Source organism: Seriola lalandi, unplaced genomic scaffold, assembly GCF_002814215.2.
Source record: "Seriola lalandi dorsalis isolate HSWRI2012SDOR001 ecotype SW California unplaced genomic scaffold, Sedor1 jcf7180002054866, whole genome shotgun sequence".
NCBI classification, from domain to species: Eukaryota; Metazoa; Chordata; class Actinopteri; order Carangiformes; family Carangidae; genus Seriola; species Seriola lalandi.
In genome coordinates this window covers 905,429-917,351 of record NW_019525419.1, presented here as the reverse complement: position 1 = coordinate 917,351, position 11,923 = coordinate 905,429, and the positions used below count along the sequence as shown (strand labels likewise).

General features: G+C 41.2%; 1 protein-coding gene across 1 annotated transcript in view; it reads right to left on the bottom strand.

The window, feature by feature from the left end:
• Positions 1-3,347: 3,347 nt before the first annotated feature.
• The window catches only part of kcnn1a (potassium intermediate/small conductance calcium-activated channel, subfamily N, member 1a), a 50,895-nt gene continuing 42,319 nt past the window's right edge, over positions 3,348-11,923 (bottom strand). Inside the window, exons 8-9 of the mRNA XM_023428121.2 lie at positions 10,411-10,480; positions 3,348-8,235 (exon numbers count right to left, since the gene is read on the bottom strand). Of these exons, the coding sequence (XP_023283889.2) occupies positions 7,930-8,235; positions 10,411-10,480 (376 nt within the window). The 3' untranslated portion in view covers positions 3,348-7,929. The remainder of the gene's footprint in view (positions 8,236-10,410; positions 10,481-11,923) is intronic.

The window sequence follows — 11,923 nt, the reverse complement described above, 5'->3', positions numbered from 1 at the left end:
CCAGCATTGTCTAGCGATAGTTAAAGTATTAAGGATATCACTTTAGACAATCAAACACATCCAGGAGATTACACTTATTTTTAGAGACAAGCATGTGTTTGATATCAGCTCTACATGATCAATTACATCTCATATCTCCGATCTGTGAAATACTGCTTTATCATCACGTCATTTATGAATAATTCATTCTCATCTCAGCTGTGTCATATTGTTTCATAGACACAGAGGGAGCTGGAGTGTTTGGCACTAGAGGGCAGCAAGCTCCTGTGCTTCTCATTGACAGCTCATGGCCACCTCTCTCTCTCTCTCTCTCTCTCTCTCTCTCTCTCTCTCTCCCTGAGTTCGGTGTGTCTCTTTATCCCATTCATGGTCTTTCTCTTTCCCACTTTCTGTACCTTTTCTCTTTTGCATTGTTTTCATTCCTGTGAACATCAACTAAAATCTGCGCCCTTGTATGTTTTTACCATGCGTCTTCAGTTATGTGAGAAGAATAGCATAAAAAAGAAACTGAATGAATATAACACATTCTAATATTGAGATATTATAATGTCTCCAGGGAGCAGACCCAGTCTTACTGCAGCACTTTCCCCTCGGCGGTGACACCTGAGCTCAGATTTAACACTCCACATCTGACTCCAGGAATTGTTCCTGCCGTATAATGTGACGTCACTCTGTGCCAGCGATACTTCCAGAGCAGCGCTGATTTTCATGTAGAGAAAGCTCAGGGCAAGGACATGTAGTGCCCCACCACCATTACCATCACCCTCACCCCCACCCTTTTCTTTCCACTCCCACACACACACACTCTGCAGTACTCATAGCCAATTCAGTACGGTAAACACATAATGCAACCCACTCTCTCAAGTGAGTAGTGAGTCCCACAAGTGGCCTTGGCCCGGGGCTTCCTCATCTGGTGCTGCCGTGCATGTCCCCTACTGCCAGCACAGGTGCCTGCTCAGCTGCACATAATATGTGGAACAATGCAAAAGTCATGTAAATGGACATTTACCGTGTATATATAAAGCAAAAGCCTAATGCTGCACGTAAAACAGTTACATAAATGAGCGTGTATACAGGTCTCGCTGTTCAACGTAACAAGTTGAGTTTTTGAATTAAATTATGAATTGAATGTTTAAATTCATTTAAAATATCTGATTAAAATATTGTTTGTACACTTGTTATCAAATACAGGCCTATTGTCATATGAGACATGGGACAGCATGTGTGCGTAATGCAAATATTAAATTGATAGTTAGACGTTTGTTTACTCTCTTGAGGGTTATATGAGAAGGCTGATACCACTCTCATGTCTGAAGGGTAAATATGAGGCTAACGCTTAGTTTAGCAATTGCACTGTTTTATTTTTGATAACACCGTATGCGGTGTTATGGCAAGAGAGCCTATAAATACCTTTCAAAGGTGACACTCACATCAATCAATAACCTGACTTTGAGTGTCCCATAAAATGGAGATGTAGTTGATCATCAACAGACGAGACATTGATGAGTGACACAATTCTTCAGCTCAGGTATCAATGTCTGTATAGAGAAAGTTAATCTGTATAACTGATAAAAAAACTGTACTTGATGTCATCATACATCTGAATTTCTCGCCCTGCCTGAAATTATTCTGTCAAGTGGAGGACACATGTATACGTCATGTGTGTGAATGGGAGTGCACACATACACACACTTTCATGCTTGACGTCCTGACACATGGCTTGAGGGCTCCGTAAAGGGCTTCTTTTTTTTTTTATTCCTCTGTAGCTAAATGAAGCAGGGAAGCTATGGCAGCCTCCAACAGACAACCTCATTTGTATCAGTTCACTCGGCCTCAGATCTCTCAGAGAGAGAAATGGACAGCAGAGGAAGAGACACAGATAGACAGGGATAGAAAGATAGAAATAGAAAGAGAGAAATGATGGATGCAGTAATAAATGACACTCAAAAAAACATTTGATGGAATGAAAAGGCCCTTCACGCCCACGACCACTACAGCACCGTGCATAAAAGAAAAAGGCCAAAAATCAAGATCAATACTCCTATTCTCTCTGATTTCCCAAAGTGTATGCGAAACCACGTCAGCTGAAAGTGATAGGGAGGGCATTAAGCATAATGCAGCTGCTAGCTATTAGCTCCCAGGGCAGACAGGGAGAAAAGTGGGGCCTGTAATAAATTCAATAAATGACTTCCCCTGCCTGCCGCAAGCTGTCCCCGAAGAACCTTTGTACACTGGGGACATGATCCTCAACACCCTGCAAGCTGATCCCTCCCCCTGTCCTTCCCCAGTCTGAGGGTCATCTTCAGTCCTCATGGCAACCTGCTTCCTTCTCTTGTCTCTTTTCTCACCATGGGCTGATCTTGAGTACCCTCTACGGGAGATCCCTGGTAATTTGATGCCTCTTTTCTTTGCTTGCCTTTTTCGCTTAAACACAAGAGTAAGTTGTAGCTGGATGAATGAACTGTGCTCATTAAGAGACTGACATTGTTACAGAGGGAATAATGGAAGGCTTACCTGCTCAGCACATTATTTTAACTGGGTATCTGTAACTAATCTTGGTGCTGTTTTCCCTTTTTTTTCCCCTTTTGCTTTCTTGAACTATGCAACAAGATTTTGATCCGTTAGTGTATGTTCGAAATCACAGGTGATCTTTATCATACTACAGGATAAAAACAATATTTAATTTTAATGATCCTGTACCCATGGGAGTGAGGAGCAGCAGAGGAGCTGTGCCCTGTGTTTCCACTGCTGCATGTCTTTGGGGTTGTGTAGCAACAACTACAGGGTGACTGACTCTGCCACTCTTGCGGGATATCGGTCTGCTGCCAAGTCCCTCCTGGTTTGGCTGTAATTAACCAGGCTGAGCCTTGTTTGTGCTTGTGGACATGAATAGTAGCTTGTTATTTGACCATTAATGGCTGTGTGTGTGTGTGTGTGTGTGTGTGTGTGTGTTGTGTGTGTGTACAGCCCATAGTTCACCTTGGAACAGCGCCCCAGCAGCTGTGTGTCCTCTGGAGCGGTGTTTATGTGGACATCAATACATCCTCCTGTAATCACGTTTTAGGACATTCCTGCCTCACCTCCTTTACAGGAAGAGACGTGTTATGTCTGTATCTGTCAACACGTGTGCCAACCCACCTTTTTAAGAGTCACAATTGGCTTTAGACTGCCGCCATTTCTCTTTTCCTTCGAGTGGACGTTGTGTGAAAAAGCTTCAGATTGGGTCGACACGCATGGTAGGAGTTTAGATTGTAATTTTGTTGATTTAATGGAAAATAAAACATGAGAAATTATTTCAAATTGTCTACAGCTGCCAAAAGAAAGAAGAAGAAGAAGAAGAGTGATGATCATAGCTGAAGATAGTCTTTAATGATTTCACCTTGGTGTCTCTCCTTGCTAGGACAAAAGTTCACCTGCAAAATGAAGGAACAGCGAACAGTATACAGAGAATATGTTAAACCCATTTGCCATCCATTAAAAGTTGATTTATTCCAGTGCTACTACGTACATTATGCATCATGTGGCAGTGTACACAGAACAATGATTGGGTTACATTTCTTCACTTTTTGGGGTTTTTCACTCTGTTATTGTTCAGTAGAAGTGTGTTCTGATGCCTGCTCTATGAGGAAAGCCTACTTTTTCTGGATAATAAAAGACTCTGGGATGTGTTTATCACCTATCTACCATCATCAGAATAACATCATGAATGTCCCTCACTTCACTACAAAATACTGTGTATTTTTTTTTAATATATTTTCTAGTGGAGAAAATTGGGTCACTATTAAATATTGGAATGGTGTTTTGGCAGGTCTTTGTTAATGACAGGATAAGGACTGAAGAAAACAAACTTTTACAACTGGATAAAAAATAATAGACCCTGATCATACCTCCAACAGCAGAAGAAGAAAAATAAAAACAGTGAAATCGATAGAAATGCTAGAATTTCAAACCCTTCATATCCTGTCTAGTACATCTACTGCATACCTGAACATGCTGTGCATTGCACCCAGCTACCTTCACCCCTGCAGTTCACCATTTGTCCCGTTTACGTGGCGACATCTACAATGAGGTCATATTTACAGGACACCCACTCTGGCTGTTCACAACCCCCCTGAGGCAAAACAGACGTCTGTCAGTAAATGAGCTATGGCTCTCATCTGTCTCTTTTTTTAGTCTACTCTTTCCTGCTGCCTGATGAAGGATGAAGTCCTTAACACCAGCACCATTACCTCTCTCTGGGGAAGACACTCCAGCATCTGTGATCCTTCCTGGTGTAACTGAATAGTACACCCTGAGTGCAACATGGAACATGACCTGGGGGTTTCCCTGCTTCCTCCTTTCTTTCTCTGTTTTTTTTTTTTTTTTTCATTTGAACCAATCAAAGGTCTTTGCTGCAGGCCATTGGGAAGCCTCTTTGTGTGCGGGGACTGATGTTCTTAATGATGACAGATGACAAATGCGAGGCTAAAGCTCTGATGTAATGAAGAGGTGGAAACCTTAGATACGAACAGGCAGGTGAGGTCGTAATCAAGCAGATAGTCTTCCATTAGCCATCCTGACTCATTGGATGACACTGATTGAAACAGAGACTGTAATGGCATGATAGATCCCCTCATACTGAAGGAGTGGAGTGTAGCACTGTACGAGAAGTGGCGAGAGGTGGGGGCAGTAAAGAGTCATGCTTCATCAACTCAAGTTGAAAGGAAAAAAGCTAATATTCATGCTTGATTAAGTTCCACTTGTAGCAAACTCGGTATGTTCTTAAATGAAGTGCTCTCTGGCCAGTCCAGAACCTGTGTGAGAGTGGGCTCGCTCTCTGTCTCACAGGATTTGACCCGGCTCAGCCCAAAGCAGCTCGTAAATAATTAAGATCCAAGAAATAATAATGCTCCTTTTCGTGTGTTAGCTTAAGGGGCCATAAATGATGAGGATTTTTAGCACTAACATCCTTTTGAGACGATCTACCATTCAAACTACTTTAGGACAGCATGCTAGCCCGCTAACCCGCTGACTTCCTGATCTGCTTTCATATGTGCTTTTGAAAAAACACTTTAAAAAACCTAATTATTTCTTTTCAGATCAGAAATTTTCTACTCATTAGAACTCTATGATGCATCATACTCCATGCCTTTGTCATTTCAAATTTTCTACTTTCTCCCTTGTCACAGTGAATGTGTTTGAGTGCTATTTAGAAAGACGCCTAATATCGGCCTGATATTGTAATTTTCAAGGAATGGTTTGATATTTTGAGGAGCGTGACGTCACTCTCGCATGTATACAGTAAATATGAAGCCAATGCTAGTAGCCAGCTAGCTTAGCTTAGCATAAAGACAAAAAAACTCACTACAGACTCTTCATGACTATGTTTCTTTAATCCGTACAAAAACTGTATGGTATGGAGAAGTTGTGGTTTTATGGGGGGGCTATTTCCCATGGTATTGTCACCATGAAGTGACTGCATTATTTACATTTCAGTTTTTGTATGGATTAAACAAACAATATATAGTGTGTTAATTTTGGACAGAGCCAGGCTAGCCGTTTCCCTGTTTCCAGTCTGTATGCTAAGATAAGCTAACCGGCTGTGTGCAGTAGCTTCATATTTACCTTACAGATATGACAGTGATATCCATCTTAAGTGTTGTGCAAGTTCACACTTCACAGGAGCTCGCTCAAAGTTCAGTTCACACAGATTCAAATGAACGTTACAAGATAAGAAAAACAAAGTGTGTATGTTTAACCACTTACAGAATGTGTCATAAAGCAGGACAACTCAACACATATTTCCATTGCATCTACAGTATACCTTTACTGCACCACTTTTTTTCACTTTCTGCATAATGTAAAAATGTATATAGAGCTAAATTACATTTGTAAACTGATCTGTTTTGAGTTGTCCTGCTTTATGACACTTTGTTAATGTGGTAAAACATATACTGGCTTCAGCAGCACCAGTATAAATCCATTGGTGCCACCGTAAAACACAATTCTTCTTCTGATGTTTTTGGTGATTGCCAAACTGCTTTTAGGTGCATTACCACTACCTTCTGATGCTTTCTCCAAAAACATTTAGCATGTTCGTGCACAACACTGTTAATCTTCTCATATAACACTCAGAAAGAAAGTAAATGGGCAGAAGTCCCAAAAATGTCAAACTATTCCTTTAAACTTGCTGAGGGAACAATTCACTGTCCTGTAACCATCAAAGTTTCTTCAGCACTTTTATTTGTATCCTTCCAGGATTCTACTGTAATATCGATTTTCTTCACCTCATATTTTAAACAGGGAATGCATTACAGAATCACATTACCGCAACTCTCTAGGTTCTGCAACTCTAAAAACTCTAGGTATCCTAGTTTAAAAAAAAGAAGAAGAAATTTTAGTAAAAAAGAACAAAAGAAAGAAAGGCAACAAACAAACAAAAGTAAACATAATAAAATCAAAATCAAGAAAATCATCAAGCCATCCGAGGAAGATTGTGTTCCATTGTCATTTCAACCATGCAAAGGGGCAGGGTCAGTTTCTTTCAACCAGTGATGTGTGCCTGTGTGGCCGTATATACCAGCAGACCTCAAGCCTTGCCATTATCTGAAGACCACAGGAAGCTCTAATTGGTGGTGGTGAGAAAGGTAGACTACTACATATTTCATTGTTGTGTGTATGAGTGTGCAGCATTGAGCTAAAAGTGAACTCGTTCTCTGACAAACACACTGACAAATATTCTGTCTCACTTTCGCTTACTCTCTCAACATTTTACGTTTCTCACGGTGTTAGTAGAAAGAGAAAAAAAAAAGTTTTCAAAACATTTAGAGTTGCTGTGTAATGGAGGCAATGTTATGCATTACATTAAGACATTTTCTTTAAATTTTTGGAGAGGAATGTATCTGAAAAAGGAATGCAATGCTGTATTCAGACTGTTAACATCGTAAAAAAGCTCTGAAATTAGTAATTAAATAACCCTCTACTATTTATACATTCAGGCACTGAAAAATCACATGTCAATATGTAACTAAAAAAGATAGTCGCTCTCATTTTTCCCTTGGTAAGAACAAGGAAGCTGAAACCTTGAAGTTGGCAATTGTGTAAATTTTTCCTACCCAGTAGTAATGCCATATGCATCCCCTTTGCTCTTCTTTTGTGTGACAGTTTCCCATCCCGCTTAAGTGCATTTTCAAACACTGACCTGAAGTCAGAGCTTTCACAGCCTCTCCTAAAGCTTTCACCCTAACCTATGGGAAAGAATCCATGACACTAGTCTTTTGAAAGGGAAATCCAATGGTTTGTCTTGCTCTCCTCACCGGACAAACAGATAGACGGACGGATGGGTGGACGGATGTCCTCCATGGCCTCTGAGGGCCAGCAGGTGAGCCGAGACCCTCAGCTCCACAGACCAACTTCCCCCCTTGTGGTTAAGGACTCTCCGGTGTGATAGCCAGCTCTCACCCCAGCGACCCTGAACTCAGTCATTTTTTAACTATACAAGGGCTTTTACAAAAAAGCTAACTTGAACAGCCATACAATGGCTAAAACATAAACCATATCTCTACTTTATCTCGGTTTTTCAGTCATTTTTTAATTTTTTTTTTGTCTTTTTCTGTTTTTGGATGCATTTGTGTTTTTACTTGATTTAAGTCTTCATTTGCCTTTCTTTGTTCTTTTGGAGTAGCTCTGATCCAGTCCTGTGCTGAGAGGCTCAGTCACAGAGGAATTGGTTTTTGGATTTGATGATGGGTGGAGGAAGGAGAGAAGAGATGGGTGGGAGGGAGAGTGTATGGGCGAGGATCAGGTCAGAGGTCAAGATATGGGTTCTTTATTAGTCCAGACATGGACTCTCCAGCGGTTACAGGGACGGCTTTGGATGGGAAAGAATGAGGTGATGAGGTGGGCTGGGAAAGGTGGGGCTCAAATGTGATTGCGGAGGATTTGTCAAGGTTATCCGCTATCAGAGGAGGTGTGTGGTGCTGTGGAGGGTGAGCGCCGCCTACGGGCGGTGGAAGTCCAGGATCGCTCAGAGCGTTCAGAGCGCTCTGAGGCTAGGGAGGCGGGCCGAAAGCGGTGAACAAAGCCGTCCAGGAAGTCCTGCTGCTGCTGGGTTATGGCTTGGGAGATGAGGCAGGGCAGCGCCTGCAGGCTGCCCGTCACCGAGTCCAGCTTGTCCTCCAATGTGCCGATGCGCTTGTCCAGCTCCTCACTGCGCTCCTGCAGCTCTGACACCAGGTCATACATCACATTCTGGGTCTAATGAAGGAGAGAAAGTAAATGTGTTTGGGGAGATGAAATAAAGAGGGGATCAGAGGAGGAAGAGGAGGACGGGACAAGAGAAAGAAAAAAAGAAAGCTGTTTTACAACTTAATATCCATGTGGAGAAATGCCGAATGAAGTTAAAAGAAGATACAGTATGTAAACACTGCTGTGGAAAAACCCTTTCATGTAATAGTTCATCATAGATTACATAAATAGACAGTTTAAATTTGACTTCCTCCATCTGAAGAGAAAGAAATAATGACAGGAAGCAGTGTGCAGGGGAGCTGTACTGTTTCAGCAAGTCAGCATAGATTTTATCTTCCCATCGATTTAACAACCAGCTCCTCCAGTCCATTTATAGTGAGAAGGTCTTTAATGCTTTAATGTATTTGCTTGACATAACTCATTCACATAATGAAAAGTGTCTCTATTATTTAGGAGGTTATTGTTCCAACTGTAGATGCAGTGGGGCCAGTGTCAGTGTGTGTGATAACTATATGCAATTCTTCTATTCACACCATGACAATTTCGTTCATTATAAAATATAATCTAATATATTCTATTCCATTCTATTTTTTATTTCGACATTGTGAATTTCATGAGACCAAATTCAATGGGAGTACAGTCACAAAATATCTCATGCCCACTTGGGGCCTTTTTCAGGCCCTTGTGCACCTCAGAAATCTAATGATTTCTGTCCTGTGTACGGGACAGAAATAAAAGGGTTACTTTTCTATAGGGCTTAAAAAAGAGACATTGAGCTGTTGAGCTACCGAAGGGTGTACACAGATGGATCTGACCATCAAGCAGAGTAAGGGCAAGCAAACACACATTAAAGGAGTTGGCCTTAGAACCTTTTAAAATACACACTGGAGTGCAAATGCCATCCACATCAAATGAGGCTGCAGTCATGCACCTCCCTTTGAACCCCCTCTCTGCTCTGCTCTATTGGGTCAGCTGACATCTATACAGTAGGACAGAGGCTGCTGAGGCACAACTGTATTCACCCACTTATAGCCAGACACTGTTTACAATGATGTTTTTAAGAGTGGGTCAGCATTTTGGTATTATCTTATGCATTCGTGTGAGGACACATGATACAGAATCTTGCCAATGGTTTCATGTTGGTCGTGGTAACTTGCCAAGAAATGTAGCAATGTGCTAACAAAGGCAACGAAGAAGAAGACTGCCAGCAAGAGAAAGTGGAAGTAATGCAGGATGAGGTGGGAAAATAAAAGGATTCATTAGGCCTCAAGGATACACACAATATATTTAGGTATGTAACCTACTTCACAGGGTACCTTTAATCTAGGCGGAGCTTCAAACAAAATAGGTTCTGTCTTTATTTCACTTAGTTTTTGGGTGGACCACAACAGTGGGGCCAGTCCTATAATCTGAAATGTCCCTGACTGACTGACTGACCATAAATCCACCAGAAGAAGTCCCGGGACACAACCTTAGGGAACCATAAAGTTTATGAATGTGCACAGCAGTCGCCTCAGAGACAAACCCCTCAGTTTCCACCTGCTGGAACCCTCCTCATAAATGAATATCCAGTCAACAAAATTGATCATCGAATCCTGATGGCTGTCACGTTGGTTAAAAGAAGAACACTGGAATCAACTGTGGCATAAGCCTGACACTGACACTGACGGGGGCAGCTCTAAAGGTCCTATATTTTACATAATTCCAGTGTTTTATTTAAAGTTTTGATATCCATATAAAGATATATTTGTGGTTGTCCAAGTTCCAAAAACCATCAACAGGTCGGTGAGCCAATCAGAAGAGAAGCTCTGTGTGCCTCTTCTAATTGGCTGATGTTTTCTGAGTGATCAAATAAAACTATAGCAGATTTCCGGTAAACATTCTGTCCTGTCTGTGGGCCAGGCTTGGGGCATGGCTGAAGATGGTGACTGCTCTGTTGTGACATCACAAAGTTACAAAAGTCCTGACGGCTTGTTTTAAGGCTCAGTTTCTGAATATAGGCTGTGTGCATTTCTCTGTGGACTGAGCGCTTTGATACTTTGACAGTATTAATATAAAACCTAGACCTGCTTTATGATTAAAAAAAGAAAACATGGAAATTTCACTTTATAGAACATTGGATCTTTAAATAGGCAACAGACTTTAATTTAAGTAAGATTCTTTAAGGTAAATCAGAAGACTTACCTTTGCCAGGTCCACCAAAGTGTTGGCCTGATCATTGAGTTTCCTCTGCTCCATCTTCACACTGCGCAGTCTGAATGTAGGCACAGGGAGGGAGGGGGAAACAGGAAGAGGAAGGAAGCAGGAAGTGGACAAAGGAGGAAGGGGTTTGCAGGAGTGGAGCATAGAGAGACAGGTTGTTTGGGGTCATGAAGGGGCAGAGAGGGCCGATAGGGAAGAAAGAAGGAGGAACAACACATTTTTTATCAGGAGTGCTCTCTCATTGATGACACTGGAAAGAGAGAGGACAGCCTGCATGCATCGTAAATGTATGTGGTTTACATATCTATATGTATACATATATATATAGAAAATATATATGTATATATATATGCATATATATACATATATATATATATATGTACAAGCATTCCAGGTCTTGGTCAATGCAATACCAACCAAAACATGCAAAATTGTGGAAGCATGCTACGCTCGTTTTGAAAAAAAAATAGTACAGACTGTGTTTATAATGTTTTATCAGGGTCTTTTTCTTGTTATAACAAGATCTTTTTCTCATAATGTTGCAATGCCTTCCGCAGCAATTTTTACTGTAAATAATTATTTTTGCTGCAATGAGGAACAGTCTTGATACTGAGAGATGATCTTGTTACAACCCAAAAAGAATCTGTTTTTGAATGAGAGGAACATTATCTCAATATAATGCCAAATAGCTTAATATTTGTATGACAAAACATGATGTTTTTTTCCAGCAAGAGTGCAATATGCTTCCATACCGGATCGTCCCAGAATCTATGTTTGAAATGAAAATCTGAAATGGAAATCCCGTCTCTTTCCACCCCAAAGTAGGACAATTAAAAAAAAGGAAATAAAAAGATGACATGCCCTCTGTCAGTGCTACACACAGCTCAGTGGTAGGACTTCATATAGACACACTGGTCATTCAGTAAGCGTGCAGTGACTGTGAGAGACTTTGTGCACAATGAAACGTGAGTCTTTCCGTGCTGGATTGTGTGTGTGTGTCTGTGTGTGTGTGTGTGTGTGTGTGTGTGTGTGTGTGTGTGTGTGTGTGGATGCCACAGATAAAAGATGAAGCTTGCCAGAAATAAATTGTCTAACGACACTGTTAAACATACTGCAACATAGACATTTCAAATAACTTATACAATGATACATTGGACATGTTTTGTGATGCCTCAACATTGTGCCTCCTTATCTCTAATCAAATACATTATGGAACTGTAAGAACTGCAAAGGCTGATGTGAATAATGTGTCATTGTTAGCGGTGGCATCACACAGCCATCATCTGGATGTGTGAGAGGAAGAATTTCCCTGTTCGGCAAATTATGAGACAGGATGACATTCAAGGGCATTTATTCATGTGCAAATCAGTATATCAGAGCAGAGTGAGACTGCTCGCTTACGGCTCTATCTCTGTGGGAAACCGTTTCAGCTCGTATGCGTCTGTTTGCTCGGCTTTATTATCCCTTATGGCTGTCGAAGAATTGGGGCTAAAAG